At 61.3% G+C, this 24,275-nt stretch overlaps 1 protein-coding gene across 2 annotated transcripts; it reads right to left on the bottom strand.

Moving 5' to 3' along the window:
- Positions 1–23,022, bottom strand: CELSR2 (cadherin EGF LAG seven-pass G-type receptor 2; the record flags this gene model as incomplete). Of its 2 annotated transcripts, none has more annotated exons than XM_080692049.1 (34): positions 1–22; positions 489–720; positions 887–1,048; positions 1,188–1,376; positions 1,479–1,567; positions 1,783–1,910; positions 2,951–3,073; positions 3,162–3,288; positions 3,372–3,451; positions 3,598–3,710; positions 3,965–4,139; positions 4,416–4,616; positions 4,724–4,850; positions 4,940–5,107; positions 5,267–5,447; positions 5,546–5,674; positions 5,776–5,959; positions 6,462–6,671; positions 6,871–6,965; positions 7,581–7,682; positions 7,837–8,020; positions 8,433–8,553; positions 8,723–8,864; positions 9,086–9,260; positions 9,344–9,631; positions 9,883–10,049; positions 10,373–10,498; positions 10,632–10,795; positions 11,152–11,309; positions 11,555–11,643; positions 11,824–11,939; positions 12,294–12,516; positions 14,469–15,116; positions 19,695–23,022. In XM_080692049.1, the coding sequence occupies 34 exons, from the start codon at positions 23,020–23,022 to the stop codon at positions 1–3; spliced, it is 8,766 nt and encodes a 2,921-aa protein (XP_080548175.1). The 2 variants fall into 2 exon arrangements, with proteins under 2 accessions (XP_080548175.1, XP_080548174.1); XM_080692048.1 differs by lacking the exon at positions 1–22 and adding an exon at positions 136–163.
- Between the last annotated feature and the right edge of the window lie 1,253 nt (positions 23,023–24,275).

Genomic DNA, 24,275 nt, shown 5'->3' with positions numbered 1-24,275 from the left:
TCAGATGGACGTTTCGTCGCTGCTGCGGGCGGGCGGCGGGGAGCGAGACAGGATAAAGCACAAGACAGGAGTAGGGGCGTGAGCGCAGCCGGGGTGGGGAAGGGAGCCTCGGGATGAAGGAACCACGGCCCGGGGTTAATGCAGGAAGTTAAAGAAGAGAAATCTGGAGAGGCAGGAAAGGAGCGGCAGAAAAGGCAGACCGAGGGTTAGAGGAGCAGACAGACAGTGAGAAGCTTCCACCAGAGAAGGAAACAGAAAAGCAACCCCAGCTCCCCACCCGCCCGCCTTCACAGCCCCGGGCGGGCTGAGCCACGTCAAGCCCAGGGGTACTGCCCCGCATGGTCTGGGGCACATACAGAAGTTGGACCAAGCTCGGCCGGGCCCACTTGTCCTGACTGCCACCCCGCCAGCCTGGGGAGGCCCAGAGGCAGCTCGTCCCAGCTGGGGCCTCCGGGGGACACCCTGACCCTCCCGCCTGCCCCACTCACTCGGAGCCTGACGAATCCTCGTCCACTGTGCCCGCCTTGATGCTCATGGCAATGGGCATGACCCCGTTCAGCTGCTCCTGGAGACTCTGCCGGGGCGGCGGGCGGGGAGGGGGCCCGGCTCGGCTGCCCTCACTGGCGGTGGAGCCCCGAGAAGACCCGGTGCCCTGCTCCAGGGGCAGCCGCAGAAGGCTGCTCTTCTCGCTGATGGTGGGCAAACACTTCTTGAGGATGCCTGGGACCGGGAGGGCAGCACCATGAGGTGTGGGTGGGAGGAGCAGGGGTTTTGGAGAAGCCAGGCCCGGGCAGGCCCAGGCAGGACCCAGGCAGGCCCAGGCAGGACCAGGTGACATGTTGGGCTGCTGATCTTAGGACATGGTGGCTGGAGGTGTCCCACTCACCTTTGTGAGGCTGGGCAGAAGAGCCTGGGAGGGGGCCCAGGGACCCCTCCCGAGACAGGGCATCTCCATTCTCCCGTGGCCGCTCCGCAGGGCCCCCACTCTCCTTTGCTGTGGTCCCAAAGTCTCCAGGCCAGGGGGCTTTCCCAGGCCCTGGGCCCCCATCTGGTAAGAAAAGGAAATAGATGAAACCCAGAGAAGGCAGACAGCCAGGAGAGCCGCCACCCAGTCCAGCTTCCCAAGAAAGCCAGGCCTGTTGGGCTCCCATTGCCCCCCAAAGGCCACAGCCCTGGTGCTGGCCCACCCTTGGGGGTGCTGTGCAGGGGCAGTCTCTCGGCTCCAGGCCCCAGCAGGCTGTCCCAGCCCTGCTCGCCAGGGAAGGCGGCCTCCTCCTCCTCCTCTTCCTCCTCGCTGTCTGATGAGTGGGTAGAGGCATAAGAGCCGCTCTGGTCATCTTCCAGGGACAGGTCACTGTCAGAGTCCGTGTCGGGATCTGGGAGGTCAGGGAGGGATCACAGCCGGCCCACCTGTCTCAGCCCACCCTCGGCAAAGCCAGGCCCCTGCCCACTGGGCGGCCAAGGCCTTCCGTCCTCACCGTGCTGCTGGTCTTGACCTTCCAGGAACAGGCCTCCTGGGTCCCCCAGGCCAGGGGGCCCTTGGCCAGGGTTCAGTGCAGACTCCTCCCTAGGAAAACAAGGGCCTGCTTCAGGGCTCAGTTCTGCCTTGCCCAGAGCCCCTTTGCTCCCCGGGGTCCCTCGTTCCCTCCTCACCTCCCTCTCATACTGCTTCTAAATCAGGGCCTGTGCTGGCCAGTGTGTGCCACGCAGCTCCCAGTAGCTGGGAAGCCCGAGGATGTCATGCACGGTCCCCCTCCTCGGCCCTCCCACCTCTGGGCTCACCTCAGCAAGAAGGGGATGTAGCTGGGCTGGCTCTTGCCGGAGCGACTGGCGCTGTGCAGAGAGCCGGCGGAGTCTCCGTAGGGCTGGTACAGACGCCCATCTGCATAGGGGCTCGGGCAGTTGTAGGACTAGGCAGAGGACAGATAGGTCAGTATGTGGGGGAGTGGGAGGGTTGATGGCCCCAGGCTAGGAAGTGGAAAGGTGCGGGGAACTTGTCCTGGGTCCTACCTCCCACATGCCCAGATCTCCTTAAATTTTTTCTCCAATACTGGCGGATTGGAACCAGGGTCACTCTACCATGGAGTTACCTCCCCAGCCCTAATTATTTACTTACTAAGTAAATACTGGGGATTGAACCCAGGGACATTCTACCTCTGAGCTATTCTACCCCAGCCCTTTTTATTTTTATTTTGACCCTTGCTAAGTTTCTGAGAGTCTCACCAAGTTGCCTAGGCTGGCCTTGAACTTGCGCTCCTCCTGCCTCAGGTTCCCTAGTCACTGGGATTACAGGTGTGCACCACCACACCTGTCTACATGCTCAGGTCTTAAAGAGGGAGGCCCCACCTCTCTGCTGCCACCCATGTTGGGGCCTGGTTGAGGTCACAGCTCTGCTGTTGTTGTGACACCTTGTGCATGGACTTGGGGGATAAGGGCTTGTTGGCAAAAGGTGGCACTGGGGATGGTCTCCTGAGAGCATCCTGGGAGACAGGATTTCTTTTTTTATTCTTTTTTCTTTTTAGTGGTACTAGGGATTGAACCAGGGCACTCTGCCTCGGAGCTACATCCCTAGCCCTATTTTATTTGTTATTTTGAAACAGGATCTTGCTAAGATACTGCATGTGGCTTTGAACCTGAGATTCTCCTGTTTTGGCCTCCTACATACTGAGTTTACAAGTGTGCGCCAACATGCCCAGCAAGATGGGAAATTTACTGAAATTCACCCGGGGTTCTCAGGTGCAGGGCATTCATTACCTGACTACCTGTCTCCACTCCCAAGTCAAAACCCTACATCTGCTCATCTCCTCCCCAGGCCACGCACAGCATTTCGCCTCCCCTCCTCCTTCCAGGAAGAGATGCAGAGATGCAGAAAAGGACAGTGGGGCAAAACGTACAGAGGACAGGCTCCTTGAGCTCGCCTTTCTCTCCCCCGTGACCCCAGGCACCTCACCGAGGTCAGGGTGGACTTGGTGGTCAGAGCAGGGTCGGGGCTGGGCTTGCGACTGCAGGCAAACTTCAGTGCTTTCCGGACCTCCTTGCTAAGCACCACGTAGGAGAGGAAGATGAAGGGGCCCTGGCAGGCAGAGGCAGCAACTGTCTGGGCGTATTCAGGTTCCCCTCGGCCAAGCTTCCCTACCCTCGACACGGGCTGGGCCAGGTACCTGGACACAATTGCAGGCGGCGAAGAGGTAGTGGAAGAGGAGGGTGTCGCTGTTGACAGAGAGCAGGGCCAGCAGCCAGGCGGCACTCAGAAGCAGGAGGACAGCGAAGGAGGGCCTCAGGCCGGAGCTGGGGAACAGGGGTATGTGTGAGCCCAGCCTGCAGCCTCCTGCACCAATGCCCACCCTGTGACCGGGCACCCCCATACTCACACAGGGCCTTTCTTCTCAAAGCCCTGTCGCTGGGCAGCACAGGACGCCCGGGCTGCCAGAATGTACAGGAATACACTCATCTGGTCAGGGGAGAGAGGCATGAGGGACCAGAGAGGACAGACTGCTTCTGCCCCCCACCTCCAATGACATCTAGCAGACTTGGTTCTCCCTAAAGGAGACTCAGAGGAACACTCCGCCCGCTCACCCTCCACTTGCTAGCACTTACCGAGACAGCGAAGGCCACAGGGCCAGCAAAACTCCAGATGAGCGTATCATAGATGGAGAGCCAGCAAAAGTCAGGGTTCCCATATCCCTCAGGATCCAAGCCCACGGCTAGACCTGGAGCAAGGGAAGGTGGTCAGGGCGTGGGAAGCAGGGCCGTCAGTCAGGCGGGTTCCCAGGACCAGGCGTGGAGCAGGAGGAAGGTTCTGTGCACCATCTGTGCACGCCCTCCTCCAGGAAGAGGACCCAGCCTCCACACGGGGGCCTGAGGGACTGGGCTAAATCAGAAGGATGCCTAGGGGAGAGGGATGTGAGTCTCAGGGCCCAGGGGCTTGGGGCTTGGCGTAAAGGTGAACCTCGGGCTTGGGTACCTGTTATGAAGGCCGGCACACCCCAGCCCAGCATGTAGTAGAAACGCATGGGCCCTGCGTTGACGTCGCGCACCTCCGTGAGCGCTCGGTACAGGTGCAAGGCCTCCAGCAGAGCCCAGGAGAAGGTGCAGAGGTACAGGAAGTGCAGCAGGATGGCAATAACTGTACAAGCAAACTGAGGGCCAGGCCGCCGGGTGAGTGACCAGGGCGCAGCTAGCACGCGGGTGGGGGTGGGAGGGTCAGGGAGCGGGGCAGGCCTGGTGTTGAGGAAGCCTGGACCAGAGGCAGGAACCCCTCGGATGCTGGGACATTCGGGGGGAGCTAGAGAGGAGGAACCGCGGGCCAGGTGCAGGGCTGGGATCTTCCCAGAGTCAGTGCTGCAGGGGCAGTTTCACCAGGGAGCCTGAAAGGGCCAGAAGTTGGGGAGGTCCCTGGGGAGGGGGTGTCTTACGGGGAGGTCAGCCTGGTTGATTCCCAGGAGGAAGACCAGCTGAGCCAGGCCCAGGGAGGCCGTGAGGTTGCGTCGGATGCCGTGCTGGTTGGAGCGCAGGGCCCGCAGGAGAGTTAGGAAGAGGAAAGTGAGCAGCAGGGCAGCCAGGGTGACCCCCAGGGCCACGTAGGTCAGTGTCTTCAGTGGCAGGATCTCCCCGTTCTGCAAGGTGGGTGGCAGGGAGCCAAGGGAATGAGGAGGGGCAGGGCCTGAGCACCCGGCCCGGGCCCGGCCCCACCCTGGCTCCGTGCTGCCCCTGTGGGCCCGACCTCTCGCCGGGACACGTCCATCAGCACCGCAAAGCTCGTCATGTGGTTGCACTGGCAGCTAACATGGCTCTCGTTGCGGAAGACGACCTCGCAGCCTCGGGCTGACCAGCCACCTGTGCCGCTGACCCTGCGTGCAGAAGACAGGCTCGGTCAGGGAGGGGGGCCTGGGCTTCGGCCCAAATCTTTGGAGGGGGAGGGACGGCAGGGCAGGCTCACAGGATTGAATGGTTCCAGAAGACACAGATGGGCTTCGTCCGCTCCTCTGTCTCCAGCAGCCGGAACTGCACCGTGACGGGCTTGTCCAGGGCACGCGGCAGGAGCTCCTCGTCATCATGGACGCTGATGCTCACCACAGGCGTGTTGATGACCGGGCGCTTGGGGACTCTGGTGCGGGAGGAGGGGGTGGTCGGATGCACAGTCACCAGGGCAGCCATGTGACTGGGGGACATCCTCATCGCTAGGAGGTGCCCCAGCCCTGGTCCCCACTGCTGCCCTCACACCTTCCCACTCCCACCACCACCCGCCTGGTCCCCAGACACTCACCTCAGACTGCGCTTGTCTGGGTCGTAGTTGTGGGGCAGCAGTCCAGCCAGGGTGCGGTAAATGATGACGCTGGCCACAGCCTCTCCCTGGCTCAGCTCGGGGTGCCGCCGCTGCCGCCGCGCCAGCTCCTCTGACTCCTGGGCCTCCCCGGGGCCAGCGGGCCTGACCACAGGCGGCATCTCTGGAGGAGAAATGCTGCTGAGCCCGACCGGTCCTGCCCTCTGTGCAGCCTGCACCATGCTCTGGGGCCCACCCCTGGTCCACCGGGGCCCCGCTGACCTCTGAAGACAGACTCAGGCAGGATGACGGTCGTCTCCAGGTCTGGGGGCCGCTCTCCACGCAGTGCCTCGTAGCGGGGCAGCTTGGCCCCAGCAAAGTTCCCCTTGTCCAAGCGCACTACAGAGATGACTGGGGGGCAGGGGGGCACAGGTGAGGCAGAAGCCCCCCGTAGGCCTGCTCTTGAGGCGAGTCTCTCTGCAGCGCCTCCCGGCCCCGGGGGGCAGTCTCACCGATGTTGGGTGTCACGATGGTGAAGGGGCTTAGGTAGGTGTGCCGCATGTTCTGGGCCAGGGCGCTGGCGTAGGCCTCATAGTGCTGCAGCAACCAGGCCGTGCCGCCCTCTGTCTGCTGTATCAGCTCCCAGTGCCGCTTGTTGGCTGCATCCAGGAGGGCACTGCCCACCCGCAGCAGATTCTGGGGGTGGGCATGGTCACGGTGGCATGTGCTTGGATCCCACACCTGTCACCCACTGCCAAGCCCCAGCCTGTGCCTAGACAAGCCCTGTTCCCCATCCACATGCCCTTCCCCAAGCGCTCCCCACTGCCTCCCAGGAACCCCGGGTCATCGGATACTCTACCTCTAACCTTTCCTCCTCACTCTCTACACTGGAGCTCCCCAGGCCCTGCGCCTCACTCTCTTGCACACCCTACCCAATTCCCTGGGAGGATCAGGATGCTGAGTGCAGAGTGGGCAGACCTCAGTATAAACAGTATTTCCTAAGTCACCTGAATGTGCTAACAGGTTGGGAAGGGGACCTCTGAATGACCCTCAAGCTGCACCATGGCTCCCAGGCTCTCAGGAGGCCTCACACCAGAGGTGGGCTCCCCAACATTGGGGGTAACCACTTCCATCCCCCACAGACTACCAGGAGCAGGCTTGCTCCTCGGAACCCCACCAGCCAGCCCGCTGACCCTACCTCAGTGAAGTGCACGTCCTGCGTGGCGGACAGCCCAAAGCCCCGCTGTGCGCTCTCATGGGCTAGCAGCCGTGTGGCCAACTGATAGGCCACCTTGACATCGCTGCCAAAGTAGCCAGCCGTGTGCTGTGTGGCGTTGCGCAGGAGCAGGGCCAGCCGCTGGGAGCGCCCGGAGTCCAGGCCCGACTCGTTCCGCTGCAACCTCTCAGCCTGGACAGAAGGGGGTGAGGGAGGGATCAGGGTAGGAGGATGGGAATTGTGACTGGAGTAACAGGGCCTCAGGAAGGGAGAGAAATGGCTCTCCAGGTGAGGACCCCAGAAACACAGGAGATAGCAGAATTCCCTTTCTCAAAGATGAGGAAAGGATGAGAAAAGGGAGGGGAAGGAGATGGAGATGGGGTCTACTTACAAAGCCCTTCAGCTCTGAGAAGGTGACTGACGTGCAGTTGAAGAGGTTTGGGGGGAGCCACCCCCGGTGCTCGTCACAGTGGCGCACCGCGGTCCCTGGAGGAGGAAGCCAAGAGGGCTGGCCTCATGGACACACCCAGAAAGCCCTGAGACCGGGCTGAGTTCTGCAGGGGCCCGAGACAGTAGACAGGCCAACAAGGACCCAGCCTCCTGCAACTCCGGTAAAGAGACAGACAAGTATAGAATACTAGAGCCAAGAATCTCTGCAAGGTCTGTCCAAGAAAGGGCTACAGGAGCACAGGAGTATGGGTGCAGGACCACTGTGTGCTCTCTGCCACTCTCTCTGCCTATGAATTCTGCTCACTGCCAGTCCAAGGAGCAATGCCAACCCCCAACACCCCTGCTCCCCAGCCTGCCTGTCTTAGGTGTGGCATAACTCCAGTACTGGGTGGTGAGCCAAGGATGGGAACCCTATGTAAATCATCTTTAAGTCCTTCGCACCTAGCAGACTTCTCAGCCCTTCTGTTCAGAATCTAAGATGCCAACGCTCCTGGGAAGGCTTGGGAGAGGGCCAACAGTGAACCCAGGAAGATGCGACATGGAGTCTCCTAGACCTGGAGGCCACAGAGTGCAGCCCCAGAATCTGCAGCTGGGTATTTCCTGCCCTCACCCCAAGTCCTCAACATGACATCCCAGGCTGCTAGCACCTACCAAAGGAGCCTCTGGGGCAGGGGGCAGCAGCGGGCAGCCCAAAGCGGGTGCGGGGCCACCAGATCCCGGCCTCAATGGCCCGTGGGCAGCTGTCGTAATTCACTGCAGGGAAGAACACACATGGTTACTAGGAGCAGTGCGCTCTTTTTCTCTCCGGCTCTGCCCAGGCTTCCTGACCCTCCCCTGACCCCCCAGACCTGCAGCTAACCTCATCCTGGCCTCTCTGGGAGGCAAGCACCCGGCCCAAGAGCCCCACCTTCACAGCCATTGGTGGTGACCTCAGCAAAAGGGTTGTCGCAGCGATCACACTGGCGCCCAATGACACCGGGTTTGCATGGACACTGGCCATCCTCGGGGTCACAGACTCGGGATAAAGAGCCTGTTGGGTAGCAGTCACACAGCAGGCAGGTGGGGCTGCCAGAGGGCCGGTAGTGATTCTCCTGGGAGGGAGGAGAAGGGATGGGGGTCACTGGCCTGGGCTTTTCCCCAGATGCTCATGAATCATTTAGCTGTGGCCCCTCTCCACAGAGAGGCTCCTTGACTTCACGCCTCCTCAGGAACACTTAACAACTGGTAGTGATGTGAAGTTGGACCCAATGGTGAAATGCCAAGAAATCACAACAGGCTGCAAACAACTGGTCCAGCTGGCCCACGCTCACTAGCTAAATATTCCTGGGTCCCCTGGCCCAACATATGAAGATGGAGAGCCACCTGCCCGCTAGAACAAAGGCCCTCAAGGTCCCCAGTGCTGTTCAGGAAGGCCCATCTCCACTGCCACCCTCCACTCCAGGGCCAGGGAGGGGCAGGACAGAGACCGAGGCGCCACAGTGGGGGTCTGGTCAGGACCATCACCTTGCAGTGGCACTCGCCGCTTGTCTTGTTGCAGTCGGGGTCAAAGCCTTTGCTGACATCACAGTTGCATGGGCCACATGTGGGGTGTCCCCACCAGCCACGGGGGCAAGGCTGGTCAATCCTGCAGAGAGAAACCAGGAAGGCGTGAGCTCCCTCAGCCCCTCCTACCTGCTGCGGCCACACGTGGCCCTTGTGACCCTGGCTGCAGCTCAAGTAGGCTGCCTGGTCCGCGGGACCTGCCAGCAACAGGCAGTAGCCCCTGCGACCTGCCACAGGCCCGGCCCGCTCACCTGGTCTCACAGTATGGCCCGAGGTAATTTGGGGGACACTCGCAGATGTAGCCATGGGGAGCACTGGGCTTGCGGGTGCAAACGGACTGGTGCTCACAGGGGTTCAGGTCACACACATTAGTACAATTATCACCATAATAACCTGGGACAAGAAGGACCAGAAAGGCTCAGTACCCACTCTTCCCTGGCACTGTCTTCCACCCACTTCTTTCCACTCTGAGCATCGTACCAGCTGCCTATGGCTGTGCAGCATAGGAGGCGAGGGCTCAGAGAGGTGACGGGCCTGGCCCAGGTCACGGAGCAGAGCCACCGTGAGACCCAAGTGTCTGCCAACCTGCCCCAGCCCTGAGGTCCCTCGCACACCTGGATCACAGCTGCAGGAATAGCTGTCCCAGTCATTGCTGCAATAGCTGTTGGCAGGACACGGGTTGGAGTCACAGGGGTCTGGCAGGCTACAGCCCGGCTCCACGTTGATGCTCTCCCCTCGGCTGGGATCCAGACTGCTAACACCTTCTGGTGTCTCGCTTACCCGCACACCCTGCAGGGAGGGACAGTGTTGGCCCTCCGGGGAGCAGGGCTCCAGGTGGCCATGGGGATGGGAGGGCAGGGGACGAGGCTCACCTGCAAACATCCCCGGAAGCCGCGGGCCACACCGCTGGCTGGCCCCGGAACTCCCCCCACCGTCAGGTTGCTCAGGTGCAGCCCATGTAGCCGGGGGCCCAGGTTACCCTCTGTCCTCTGCTGCCCATAGTCAAAGGACAGGATGGCATGGCCGGGGCCCCCGCTGGCTCCCAGTGCCAGCTGCACATGGTGCCAGTCACCGTCGTTGGCCCGGCCCGGCTCCAGACGGAGAGATGAGGCCTGGAGCCCTGTGCCCTCCACACTCAGCACCACGTGGCCCTCCCGAAGCTGGCATGGGAGGAGGAAGCAGAGTCAGCAGACTGTCTCAAAGGGCCCTCTTCCAGCCCACTAACCCCAAACTGCTGCCCACTGTGACCAGAGAGAAAGTATGTTATTTCCCTCCAGCCCAATAGGTGGCAGCATTGACCCTCCAAACTGACCCAACCACCCTTGTTTCCCCAGGAAAAGACCCCGCCCAGCCTCTGCCTGCCCCCTAAAGGACACAGAGGCACCGCCTGGGGCCCACGCTCCACTCCCACCTGCAGGGTGATGGTGCTGCGCCCCCTGGTGACGGCCTGCAGCAGGACACCGTTGGCCTGGCGTGTGCGGAACATAAGGCTGAGGTGCCAGGGCTGAGAGATGGGCAGCGAGAGGCCGTGCCAGGCCACGAGGCTGTTGCCGAGGAAGTGCTGGGGATTGGCCATTTCTGGAAAGGCAGATGAAGAGAGACTGAGGGGCGGAGCCGCGGAGTGCCCGGGGAGTGATGCTCTGCCCGCTGGCTCCACAAGGCTGGGCGCTGCCTCTCCTGCGCCCACTCCCCTCGTCAGCCCTGCCCTCCACAGCACTTACCTGCCTGGGGCACGCCCCACACTGTGCCCGGGCCTGCCCCTGACTGGGCCTTTTGTCTCCTGTGCTACCCGCTCAGGCTCTGCCCAGACACGCTCTCCACCCACAGCTGTGCTCACTGCACCCTGCCCAGGGCCTGCCCCGACCCTGCAGTGTCCCGGTCCCTGAGGCTGCCCTGCCTACCCTGGGTACAGCTCTTGCCCCCGAAGCCTAGGGGGCACTCGCAGCTGAATGCGTCCCACTGGTTCACGCAGGTGCCCCCATTGTGGCAAGTGTTGCTGTCACACACGTTCTTCTTCGTGGGGCAGCCTGGAAGGGAAAGAAGGAGGCTCAGTGACCCCGGACTGGAGAGGCCTTCATGTCGCACCTGGGTTGGCATATGCACACCAGGCACAGCCCTCCTCTCTGCCTTGTGTTTGAAGCCTCAACCCAGGCCCCTTACCAGGCACGGTGCCATTATTGGCAATGAAGTCGGCCATGTCCACGTGCCGGCTGTCCACCTGCAGGTTCCTCATGCAGCCCACAAAGTGCCGCATGCGGACGGGGAAGCTCTCAGGCAGGTCGGGCACCCCGCCCAGCAGCAGGGGTCCCGTCAGATCCAGAGACCTAGGCGACACAACAGCAGCTACGTGAGGGTGGGTGGAGCTGCTGGCTCTTCTCTCCCTGTGCCCTGCCACCCGGCCAGGGAGTCGAAGGGCCTGAGCAGGAGGCCAAGGGGCGCTGCAGGCCAGAGCCAGGTAAGGGTGCCCCCAACCGGGGCATTCATACCCACCCTCCCCCCACACACAGCCCCAGCAGCCTTGCTCTATCGCCCCATCTATCAGCCAGTGCCCCCCCCCAGGGGCTGGGAGGGGCTGAGGAGGCAGGCCGAGGGGGGCTCTTCTGGCTTGGTTCCTCCTTCAAATCCCCTGAAAGCCCACTCTCTCCACCTGGCCCCGCAGCTCGCCCCGTCCCCTGCTCACTTCTTGCTGCCACCCTGGGTGCCCTGGGCAGCACAGGAGTAATTGCCAAGCACAGCTCCGAAGCGCAGCGCCACCCCTGTGTCGCAGCCGTCCACAGTCACCACGGCCACCTTCTGCTCAGATGGGCCCTGCGGGAGCCCTGTCTGGCCCAACAGAGGCTGTGGACAGAGAAGGGAAGCGGTGGGCAAGGAGCCCATCAGGTTCACGGGGAGGCAGGGAGACACGCCAGAGTGCTTCTCACCTTTGGGGATACCTATGAACCCAGTGGGATGGGGATGCCCCTGCAAGGTGGCCTGTTCCCACCCGCCCCCTCCCTTCCTGTCAGAAATGCTGCCCAGGTCTACACAGGAGTCTGGCCCAAGAACAGAACCCACCAGATATTCTGTCCCCCTCCCATACCCACCTTATTGAAGTACTTCAGCTGCACCGTGTGCCACTGGCCATCACTGACCCCTCCAGGTACAAATGGGGACACTGTGGTGGTGGACTCTCCTGGGGAAAGGACCAGTTGAGCTGGGATCAGAAGAGGGTGAGGAATGGTGGGGTGGGGGCATCTAGGGTTGAGGCTGGGCTCAGGTTTGTCTGGGAGAGTGTGGGGCTTAGGGTTGGAGTTGCAAGACACAGGGTCTTCGTGAGCTGGGCAAGGACGGGGGCTGGGGGGGACGGAATCACCTGCAGAGAAGGTGAGCTGGACCTGCTCCTGGATCACCTCCAGGGCCACAAAGTCATGCTTCTCATTGAAGCGGCCGTTGTACAAGAGCAGCCCGTTGCGCTCCTTCGTGGCAAACCTGCACAGGAGTTGGGGGGTTGGGCAAGGAATGGGAGCACCCACCTGGGTGCCAGGCCCCCACCCTGCCCAGTGTCCTCCAGACTGTGGACCATGGGGTCCGAGTGTGGAGGAGGAACATCGGCTCCCAGCCCATGAGTGACATGGGGAGTGGGCCTGAACTCTGGACAGATCAGGATTCATGGGGGAGCTAGAAAATTTAACATCAGATGAGCACGGTCAGCCCGCAGAGTTCACAGGCGACTCCAGCGGACGCCTGGCTCTGCACCAACCTCCCCCAGCACTTTGGCTGCCTGACCGCTCACTTTGTCCACAGAGTGGGAGGTGCCCCAGGTCCCCACAGCGAGCCACTCACGAGAGGGCCAGGGTGAAGTGGAAGCGCTGGCGCAGGCCGCGGAAGGTGACGAAGGAACGGGCGGGGAAGCTGCGCGTGGTCACTTGGCAGTAGGGTTTCTCGAAGTCCCCGGATGGGCAGTCACACTTGAAACCGCCCACTAGCAGGTTGACACAGGTGCCTCCATTCCTGCAGACACCTGGGGCGCAGCGGCCTGAGCGGGCACTAACTTCGCAGTGCTTACCTGGGCAGGAGAAAAGGCTGGGTGAGGACCAAGCTCTGAGGGGGAGGGGACCTGGGGCTCCCCACAGTAACATCTCTCATGGCTTCCGGTGACCCCCCGCAACTCTCCAGGCATCTCCACATCCTCTTGAGCACCCATCTTTTCTGATACCTGTGACACCCCAGCCCTTCCTGGGTACAGTCTGGCCACCATACCGTTCTCATCACAGTTGCACACACTGCCTGTCCCGACGGGACCCGTCTGGGCTTCGTGGGCACATGCCTATGGTGGTCCTGGTAGCCTTTGGGGCCATGCTTGGGATGTTTTGCCCCGCAGGGGTGATGTGCAGGAAGGGAACGCCCTGCAGGACAGCATGAGGACTGTGCCAGCCCTCTCCACCCCACACTGGTCCTTTTGTCCCTGTCAGGCATGGAGAGATCCCATTCCTTCCCTGGGGATGGGACCAGGCTTTTGCTTGGATTTGTCTGAATTATGGGTTCGGGGAGGGAAGCTGAGGACTCCCCTAGAAATGGAGGAGAGCTGTCCCACCCTGAGCTCTGGGGTCTGGGACCCCTGTGCACTTGCGCAACCTGGGGAGTGGGAATCTGAGAAAGGGATTCAGAGGAGGAGCTGAAAATTCCAACAACATCAGATGGGAAAATCCACCCCTCTCTCTCCCTCCCCATCACCAGATTCTAGAGATAGGTTCTCAGCTCCTGTGCCTAGTGACTGGCTCTTGTTTCCATGGAAACTGTTGTTCGCCTACTCTAAGCCCCCCCCCATCCTCCTGGACAAAGACTCCCCTCCCTCCTCCAAGCCCGCCCCTCCCCTCCCCCACCCTGACAGCAGCAGAGAAGAGTGGAGTCTGGCAAGTTCTGGGCAGGAAGATGCCGTGGGTTAGGCAGCAGGCCCGCCTGGCACTCCAGCAGAGCCATGGGCGGAGGACAGGGAGGAGGCCTGGGAGGAGGAACAAGGAGGAACAGGGCTCATCCTAAGCAGCCTGCCAGAAGGGGTCAGGACACAGAGCAGAGACTCTGAGCCCTGAGAGGCCAGGGAAGGAGGCAGAAGGCCCGGGTCACTGGCCCACAGGGGAGGCGGCAACGGAGCAATTCTGCACAGGGCGGGTGCAGGCACAATGTCCTGCTGAGACACTCCATCTCCAAACCCCCCAGTCTCCCAGATCCTCCATGCCTTCCCCGCAATGCCTGCGGAGAAAAGAGCTTGCTGTAACTCAGAAAGGTAACTAAGTAGGGCCTAGCCTCACCTCTACTGAGCCATGATGAGACCTGAAGTCACCCCTTCTCAGCATTCCCTTAAATCAAAGCCAACACTAGCTCTTTCCAAGTGCCTCATTGACTGAATACTCACAAACAACTTGTTTGTGTGTGTGTGTGTGCGCGCGCACACACACACACACACACACACACACACACACACACGCTACTGGGAATTAAACCCAGGGGCATTCTACCCCCGAGCAACAATCCCAGCCCTATTTTTTATTCTTTAATTTTGAAACAGGGTCTAAGTTGCACAGGGCCTCACTAAGTAGCTGAGGCTGGCCCAGAACCCAGATCCTCCTGTCTCAGCCTCCCAGGTACTTGGATTACAAGCTTGCACCATCATGCCTGACTTCACAACCAACTTTTGACCTAAGTAGTTTTCTAAACTCCATTCTAAATTACCACGGCCCAGAGGCATTAACTAACTTGCCCAGGGTCACACAGCTACTAGCAGCAAAGCTGGAATACACACTCAAGCACGATGCCGGGGTGTGTGCGTGTGTGTGTGTGCGCGCGCGTGCGTGACTGCGTGCACGGTGAGGGCTCCTCGCCCTGCCTTCCACAACAGGCTGCTGTCAAAGGGTAAGTGGGGCTTTGCCATGCCGGGTGTGACTGTACCTGGCAATGAGCCAGGCAGCCCCTACCTCGGGCCTGGCGCGCGCTTGGCCCCCAGCACCCTCCGGGGCTCACCTGTGTAGCCGTCGCGGCAGAGGCAGGTGTAGCCGCCCTCGCGGCTGCGGCAGCGCCCGTGGGGGCCGCAGGGCCGGGAGTAGCAGAGGTCCACCTCGGTCTCGCAGTAGTCGCCCGTGAAGCCGGGCGGGCAGCGGCAGCGCAGCCCCCCGACCGGGTGGATGGGCCGGAAGAGCACGGAGGAGGAGGCGATGAAGGGCGCCGAGGAGTCGAAGCGCAGCACCGACACGCAGCGCATGTAGTTCTCGCAGGGCTCGCGCAGGCAGATGTTGTCGTCGAAGGGCAGCACGCGCTGCGCCGAGATGGCGGTGAGCAGGCTGCGGTTGAGGTACAGGCGCTCCTGCAGGTCCTCGGAGGGCAGGAAGGGCGGCCCGCCCGCCGGCCCGGGCGGCTGGCCCACCGACAGGCTCACGTTGAGGATGTGGCCCCCGGGGGCGTCCGTGTCCCGCTGCACGTTGAAGACCACCACGTGGTCGGGGGGCGTGGCCAGCGTGGCCGCCACCGCCTGGATGAAGAGGCCCAGCAGGGGCGACAGGAAGCGCTCGGGCGACATGTCCTCCAGGCGCAGCGTGATGCTGTGCGTGAGCATCTCGTCCGTGATGATGGTGACGCGCAGCGCGCACTGGGCCGTCACGCTGTGCACGCCGTCTGCGGGGGTGACAGGGGTCAGCAGGAGTCTTCAGGTGAGGATGGGGAGCCGGGGCACAGACCCACCCAAGGAAGTGGCGTGGGGCAGGCCCGGCCAGAGCATCAGGAAGGGGACGCTGAAGGGGCAGAATTCTGGCTGCATGTCCGGGGAGCCTTTTCTAATGGGCATAAAGGTGCCTGGTGAAATCAGCCACTCGTTGGGCAAGTCACTCCTTAAGGTACAACTCCCCCACCCCCAGTGCTTCAGAGAGTGAGATTTGCAAAATCAGAGTTTTCTCTGCATACATTCCCAGTACCTGCTGCTGTGAAGCATGCTTCGCCTTTGCAGGTTTGTGGGTTTTTTTGTTTTGTGTTTTTGCAATACTGGAGATGGATCCCAGGGTACTCTACCACTGAGCTACATCCCCAGCCCTTTTTATTTTGAGTCTCTCATAAGTTGCCCAGGCTAATCTTGAACTTGTGATCCTCCTGCCTCCCGAGTGCCTGGGACTACAGGCGTGCACCATCACACCTTGCTCGTGTGTTCATCAAGCCAGGGGCCCTGCTCCCTTACATCAGACTTCCAGCCGGGCGTGGTGGCGCATGCTTGTAATCCCAGCATTCGGGAGGCTGAGACCTGGAGGATCGCGGTTTGTGGACAGCCTCAGCTACTTAGTGAGGCCCTCTGAAACTCAGTGAGACCCGGTTTCAAAATAAAGAATAAAAATAAAAATAGGGCAGGGGTGTAGCTCGGAGGTCAAATGCCCCTGGGTTCCGTCCCCAGACCCGCAAAAAAAAAAAAAAAAAAAAAAAAAAAAAAAAAAAAAAAAAAACCAGACTTCCAGCTTCCTTGCACAAGAACCTGTCCTTTGCTGACTTCTCTGTGGGGCCCACAGCACCATGAAAGACTGACACACATCATCCCCCCCTTCTTCTCTACATCTCAACACTACCATATCCCTGGCTGACTGCCCCCCAACATACTGCAGCAGGTAGAGTGGGAGGTGAACTGGGTCAATGGGCCACCTGGTTCCCCTCCCACTGAGCCCCATGGCTACTTGGGCGCAGGCCTGCTATCCCCATGACAACACCCCACACAAAGCATTCTTCCCGCCCCACTCTCCCCACAGACTGCTGCTGCGGGTAGCCTGGGGGATCCCACCCCAGGAAATCCAGCTGAGCCACCCTAACCGGTGGTGGCACCGCCCACTGCTCCATGCTGGAGACAGCACAAGTCAGGGTGGAAGAGCCTGGGCAGCTCCCTCCTGGAGACCCCAGATCCCCACCGGGCTGGTCTTTCCTCTGGGGCCTCTCATGACTCCTTGCCCACTCGACTGACTGACTCACTGCACTGCACCCGAATGCCTGCGGTTCCCCCAGGCGACACACTCACTTATAAACAGCTACATACTGACACACTTGCTGTTGTCTCACTCCGCCCACACACCTGAAGCCCAGGAATGCCAGGCACACCTGAGTGTGTGTACACATGGGAATGGATCTTATTCAGCTCCAAAGTGAAAGTTGGGGGGCCACAGGGAAGGGGAGAGGTGTGGCAGGGCTATAAGGGATACTCATATTTTTGTTTAGTCCGATGCCTTATACACAGTAGGTGTCTGGTAAACACTAAGATGCTGATAGTGGAAAATAGGTCTTTAAAACATAGTAGGAGAGGCCTCAGATACAGAAAAGGACACCCAAGCAGGAATTGGGTTGGAGCCAGTGGTTCTGGGGTGGCATGGGAACATGAGAGGGGTATGGGAATATATTCTTAGTTGCATCTTCTGGAGGGGAGCTTAGCTGAGCCGGGCAGACGCCCATCTCAGCCATGCCCTCAGCTCACTGCCCACACGTCCTCCAGCCTCACTGCCGGGCCAGCCCGCTCTCCCCAGCAAGCCTGTTACATTGCTCCTTTTTCCTTCTCCAGCTTGCAGAAGCTACTGCTCAGGCTAGTTCTTCCTACCAGTCTACTCGGACACCAGTGTTCAAGTCTTCTAGCCTGCCCTGAGATCGCCAGCTCCAGACTTCAGCCTGAGCAGGCTGCGCTTGCTGCCCTCTCTCAGACCCCCTGCACGCAGGCCCAGAGCTGCGGCGGACTGCGGACTGCGCTGCATCCAGCGGTTCCTGGATGGGATGTTCCTTCCAGGCAGAAGGCAAACCCAGATTCCACACTGTGTTCCTAACTCATCTAGGGAGGGGAAGGGCTGGCAGACACCAGTGAGCAAAAGAAGCCTTGCTGCCCCTCAGCCCTGGGAACACTCTCCCGTGTGTCTCTCTCTACCATCGCAGGCCCCGCCTGTGCCCCTCTCCCAGCATGTCTCTGGTGCTTCCCATCTGGTCCACCATCTGTGGCCACCTGCCCCCTCTGCTATTGTCCCTGCCCCAGCAGTCAACCCACTGTTCTCTCCTTCTGCTTTTTTCCTCTCCCCTGCCTTGACCTGGGTCACACCTCAGGTGCAAAGACAGGATGGGAACAGGGGTGGAGAGTGAGCTGTCCTCCTGAGATAGACTCTGGCCCAGGAATGCCACCTGGGCATAGCCACCAGCCCCTGGGAAAATGCCAGAATCACACTCTCAGCCTCTCTTCCCCTGGCAGATGTGCCCAGGAGGCCTGGGTGGCTGGGGGAGCTCTGCTGCTCTAGGGACTGACCAGGCCATGGGCAGGAGCTCCTGAGTGTCCTTGCAGAGGAAGGAAGCAGGCTCTAGGGGAGCCGTCCAGCCCAAGCCGGGGCAGCTGCAGCCCCCGGGAGGAAGAGAGGCATAAACATGAGACCAAACTGGGGAAGACAAAGGCCCAGGAAAAGAGCCAGCTGGAGAGAATGGGAGAGATGGAAAGAGAGAAGCACAGGAGCTGGGGGAGAGGGCAACAGAGAGAGGCAGTGCAGGGCCCCCATGGGCAGGGTGGGAAAGAAGGGAGAGACAAAGAAGCAGAGAAGGAAAACAAAGGGGCAGTGGGAGCCAGTTCCCCTGAGGCAGCCTCCTGAACTTTGGGGTTGCCTTGGCGACTGCTCCAAGGGTCAGGGCTGAGGGGGAGGGTGGGCCGGGCTGAGAAGACGGGCTGCCCAGCCTTCCCCTCTAGGGCACTGTGGTCTGGGGCTCTGCCTGGGTAGGAAGCCGAGGGCTCCACTGCCCCTGTCCCTTGGTATCTGCCTGCACTCACCTAGGGCAGGCTGGGGTGGAGGATGAGATGGGAGGCCCTTCCTTCCCACTGCCTCACGTGCCCCACACAGAGCAGGATGCCCCCCATTTCCTCCTCCCAGAGCAGAAACTACAGCTTCAGGAGGAAGGGAGCCTGTTCACAGCCTCTGAAAGCTCACCTCCTGGTCCCCAAGACCACCTGAAGGGGGGGCAGGGCTGCGGTCCAGCCAGGAGCAGGCGTGGAGAGGGGCTGAAGCCACGCCCCGACTCTCCCACGCTCCTTACTGATGGTGGGAGTGGGAGCCTGCCAGGTTCTCTGCTCCTTCCCAGATGTGTGAAGGCTGCCCCGACCCATCCCTAGGAGCCTAGCTAAACGTGTGCCCTCCATGAGGATGCCCAGTTGTTCCCAGGCTCAGGGAAGGCACTCCGGCAGCCTGGCTCTAGTCCCTTCCTTGCCTCTCAGCCCCATAGCTGATGGAAAGCACAGAACACCTCACCACCCATCCAGCTCCTCCCCCACCCCAGGGAGTCTGCAGGCTGAGCGCCTGGCCAAGCAGCAGGAATGCCAGCCTGGGTCCTGGCCAGGCTCCCACGCCCCTGGACTCTGCTCTCTCCCCACCAGATTAGGGTCTCTGTCCTTTAAGCCCAGCAGTCCCCTGGCTCATCTTGGTCCCCAAACACCATTCCCTGAGGCAGGGCTAGTCATAGCCAGCAGGGAAGGCTGGCACCCTAAGGATGGCCCTTGGGAGGTGAGGGGCCCAGGAGGCCTCAGCCTGGCCCTGACTTCATCACAGCCCCTCCCCCAAGCCAGACCCCAACCAGGGACTCTGACAGCGGGGGTCTGTTTGGACAGAGACAATGAGCTCCAGCCTCACTTCCTGCGGGAGCTCCAAGGGGGAACCAGGCCAGGCTCTTTCTGTCTGGAGGGAAAAGAATGCACTAAACAAAGTCCATGTCAGTGGGTTCTGCAGCTCAGTCCAGAGCCAGAAGGGGCCAGAAGAGGACCACAGGATCCTGACCCCTCATCAGCAGCAGCCCTGGGCCCCTGCGTGCCCCCACCCCCCACCAGAGGCTGTATGAGATCACAGGGCTGTGCCCACGGGGCATGAAGCAAGAATGGTGCTGAGGGCGTTGCCTCTGGTCCCCTGGCCAGGTCCCCCCCTCCCCCAGCTCTCCTGGCCTCCCGGTCCCCACGCGCCTTTTCTCACAATTCTTGGCAGCCACAGCCAGGGCAGCCTCATAGCGCTTCCCCTCCACGTCACAGGCTGGTAGGCAGGGGTAGCCAACCGCGGCAGCTCAGCAGGCCCAGCCCGGGTGGCAGGCGGAGCCTGCACCTCTACCAGCATTCCTAGGGCTTCTTCCCCAGCTGGGTCTTGCCCCCTCACCCTCTGGGCCAGCCACCAGCCCAGGCCTTCCCCCTGGGAATACTCCCACCCTAGTGCCACCTGGGCCCTTCCTTACCTGACACCAGCACACTCATGATGGCCTCCAGAGGCCGGTTGTTGTCCAATGCCCGGCTCAGCCTCAGCTCTCCCGTGGAGGCATTGAGCAGGACCAGGCTGAGTTCATTTCCTCGCTCAAAGCTGTAAGTCAGGCTGTCTGAGATGTCAGGGTCATGGGCGGGCACGCGGCCGATGGCGCCCCCCGGGAAGCTGCTTGAGCGGTTGGTGACATAGTTGTTGAAAAGGATCTCAAAGTTGCCCAGCACTGGTGGGTTGTCATTGCGGTCAAGGAGGCGGACGTGGACGGTAGCCCTGCTCACCAGGGGAGCTGATGTGGCCTGGATGACCAGGATATATTCAGGCCGGTCCTCGTAGTCTAAGTCCACCAGGGCGGTCAGCTCCCCAGAGAAGATGTCCAGCTGGAAGACCTCAGGGATGTTGCCCTCCACAATCTGGTACATGATCTGAGCATTGGTGCCCTCATCTGGGTCAGTGGCTGTGACCCGGGCCACCGCCAGCCCGATGGGGCTGTTCTCTTCCACAAACACGTCAAACTCATCCTGCTCAAAGACGGGGGGATTGTCGTTCACATCCAGCACAGTGACCGTCACCTCCATGGGTGTGCGGGCCGGGGGCATCCCCTTGTCCACCGCATACGCTCGCAAGACATACTGGGCCACATTCTCACGATCCAGCCTCCGCAGCGTTCGCACAATGCCTGATGTGGACTCCACAATAAAGTCGCCGTCTCCATCATCTCCCCCTTGGAAGGTGTAGAAGACCCGACCATTAAGGCCAGAGTCACGATCTGTGGCAGAGATCTGGAGGACGCTGGTGAAAGGGGGCACATCCTCGTAGACGCTCCCCTGATAGGAATCCCGCAGGAACTGAGGGGCGTTGTCGTTCACGTCATTCACCAGGATCTCCAGGTAGGTGGTGTCGGACTTCTGGGGAATGCCGTTGTCCCGAGCAGTAATGGCCAGGGTGTACGACACCTGGTCCTCATAGTCCAGCTCAGCCTGGGTGGTGACAGCCCCCGTATCTGCATCAATGCGGAACTGGGGGATGCTGTCCTCCATAAAGTAGGTAATCCGGGCATTCTCCCCTGTGTCCTCATCTGTAGCGCTGATCAGCACCACCGTGGTGCCTGCTGGCCGGTCCTCATTCACATTCACTGTGTAGTGGGAGCTCTGAAAGACGGGACGGTGGGTGTTGGCGTCGGTGACATTCACCACAATCTGTGCCGTGTCCTGCCTTGTGCCATCAGAGGCGGTAACGGCCAGCACATACTGCCGCTCAAGTTTGTAGTCCAGTGGCAAAGCGAGGGACACCAGCCCACCACCACTCTGGCTGGTGATGGAGAAGCGATTGCGGGTGTTGCCGCTGGTGATCTGGTAGGTGATGACGCTGTGAGCATCACGGTCCACAGCCGACACCGTCACCACACTGGTACCCACAGCTGCATCCTCGTTGAGCCGCACTGTGTACTCTGGCTGGGTGAAGGTCGGGTTATTGTCATTGACATCCAAGATGGTCACGCTGACACTGGCTGAGGCGGTTAGGGCTGGGGTTCCGTGGTCTCGAGCTTCTACTCCAAAGCTGTAGAAATCTACCTCCTCCCGGTCTAGCTCGGCAGCCACGGAGATCCAGCCCGTGCCGTTGTTGATGGTGAAGGGGAAGTCGTGCCCAACCCCAGCTAGTCGGTACTCCAGGCGGGCGTTGTCACCAGCATCAGCGTCGATGGCCTGGACATGGAGAACCAGGTAGCCTAAGGGGACACTCTCCAGGACAGTAGCCTGGAAGGGGGTGCTGACGAAGATGGGGGCATTATCGTTGATATCCAGGACTTGCACTGTTACCAGGCCAGAGACGTTGGAGAGTGGGGGCCGGCCGCCATCCTGCGCGCGCACCCGGAGCGTGTACTCTTTAGTCGTCTCGTAGTCAAGAGGGCTCACTACGTCCAGAGCTCCAGTCTGGGCATCCAGATAGAACTGTCCCCGAGCATTGCCGCTCATGATGCTGTAGTGGACCAACGCGTTGCTGCCCTTGTCTCGGTCTGAGGCCGTGACCCGGAGTATGGGGGCCCCTGGGGTCACATCTTCTCGCACCTGGACCACATAACGCTTCTCACTGAACTGGGGGGCATTGTCGTTGTCATCCTCCACAGACAGGAAGACAGCGGCGGTGGCACTCCGTGGACCTGGGTCACGACCCTGGTCACTTGCCTCCACTGTCAGCTTGTAGGACTCTACTTCTTCCCGATCCACGGGGCCACGCGTTCGGATCACCCCAGAGCGAGGGTCAATCTCAAAGACTTCCGAGGGGCTGCCCCCAGGCCCCTCCAGCAGGCGGTACAGAATATTGGCGTTGGGAGGGGCATCGCCATCCGTGGCCCTGACAGTGAGAACCTCATAGCCGACCTCCAGGTTCTCCCTGAGGCTCTCCTTGTATTCCTGCTGCTCAAAAACAGGGTCATGATCATTGGTGTCAGTCACCAAGATGGTGAGCGTGGCCAGGGCACTCCTTCGGGGCATGCCGTGATCTTGGGCGGTGACCCTGAAGACGTGAGTGCTCTTGGTCTCTCGATCCAGCTCCTCTGCTGTGGTGACAGTACCGGTGATCGGGTCCAAGGAGAAGAAATGGTTGGAGCGGCTATCGAAGAGGGCATCCATGGTGTACTCCAGCCGACCCGCCTCGCCTTCATCTGGGTCAATGGCCCGGAGGGATGCGACAGAGGTGCCCGCTGGCTGGTTCTCGGGCACTGTGGCCTGATAGCTGGGGGGCTGGAACTGGGGGGCTGTGTTCACATTCCTCTTCCGGCGCCCACCCAGGGACTCCTCGGGTGACCCTTCCCTTGCTCTGAGCCCTGGGCCCTGAGATCGCTTGCAGGATTGGCATCTCAGCCGTGGGGCCTTTAAGCAAGGGTGCTCCTGGGGCAGGGTCAGCTTGCCCTGTGGGGAAAGGTGGCCTCCAATGCCCAGGAGGCGACAGCTCCAGGGGCAGCCTTCGGGAGCCGGCGGAAGAGGGATATGGGCCCCAGATTCTGGGCACCAGACCCTCAGGCCATCGTGGTGGGGCACCAGATGGCCAACGAGCTCAGTGCCGGCGTCCTTGCAGAGGCTGGTGTAGAGCCAGAGGTTCGAGGCTGAGGCTGGGCAGAGCCAGCCCGCGGGGGTGCAGGCCCCCGAGGAGCCGCGTCCCCCGGGCCCCAGGGAACGGCAGGGCCCCACTTGCTCTCCCAGCAGCGGCGGCGGCGGCAGCAGCAGCAGCAGCAGCAGCAGCAGCAGCGACAGCGGCGGCGGCGGCAGCGTCGTTGGGAGGGGGGCGCTGGCAGCCCGGCTCCGCATCTCTCCCCGCTCCCGGCCGGCCGGGTCAGCGGCCGCGGCGGCTCCTCCTCCGGCTCCTGCCGGCCCCGCCGCGCCTCATGCCCGGGCCCGGGCGCGCGTCCCCGGGGCCACCTGTGCGCCCGCGGGCCTGCGCCGGGATGGCTCGGCGGGGCCCCGCGAGGCGCCCCCCGCCGCGCCCGGCCCCGCCGCCTCCACCTGCGCCGCCCGCGCTCGCCACCTGCGCCCCGGCGGCCGGCCCGGCGCCCCGCTCGCCCGCTCGCCCACCTGCGCCCGCCGAGCCGCGCGCCCGGCCCGGCCCGGCCGCCCGCGATGGCCCGCGCCCGTCCCCGGGCAGCTCCGCGTCGCGGCCCGGGCGCAGCCCCGCGCTCCTCGCCTCCCGGCAGGCGGGCAGCTCTGCAGAGCGGCGGCGGCTCATTACCATAGACCTGCTCGCGCCGCCGCGCCTTAAAGCGGCGACGCCGGCCGCGCCGGAGGGGGTGGGGCCCACCCAGCGCCCTCAGTGCAGATGCTCCAAGAGTCCCGCCAGTGGAGCCATTCATCCCAGCTCCCCCGGCCTGCCCCCAGCAGGTGCAGGATCCCCGCGGCAATTTAGAGAGGGAGTAACAATCGGAAGCTAGTCACGGGTGGTAATGATGATATGGTGGCACTCTGTGGTTACATGTTTTTCAAAATATTTTGGGGGGGAGGGTACTGAGGATTGAAGCCAGGAGCACTTTCCAAGCTACAGCCCCAGTCTCCCTTCTTAGTGGTACTGGAGGTTGAACCCGGGGGCATTCTACCTCTGAGCTACACCCCCAGCCCTATTTTTTATTTTTTATGTATTTATGTATTTATGTATTTATTTATTCATTTATTGGTACTGGGGTTGGAACCCAGAGGCATTCTACCTCTGAGCTAGAGAACGCCCCCAGTCCTATATTTTATTCTTTTTTTTTTTTTTTTTTAATGGTACTGGGGATGGAACTCAGGGGCACTCTACCTCCTAGCTACACTCCCAGACTTATTGTTTATTCTTTTATTTTTTGAAACAGGGTCTCACTGAGTTGCAAAGGGCCTCATTAAATAGTAGCTGAGATTGTCTGGGAACCATGATCCTCCTGTTTCAGCATTCCAAATGCTGTGATTACAAATGTGCGCCGCCACGCCCGGCCCTTATTCTTTATTTTGAAACAGGGTCTCACTAAATTGTGGAGGGCCAGCCAAGCATGGTGGCACACACTTGTAACCCCAGCATTTGGGAGGCTGAGACAGGA

The sequence above is a fragment of the Muscardinus avellanarius genome, assembly GCF_963383645.1.
Source record: "Muscardinus avellanarius genome assembly, chromosome: 3".
In the NCBI taxonomy this organism is placed as follows: domain Eukaryota; kingdom Metazoa; phylum Chordata; class Mammalia; order Rodentia; family Gliridae; genus Muscardinus; species Muscardinus avellanarius.
This window is presented reverse-complemented; position numbering and strand designations above follow the sequence as displayed.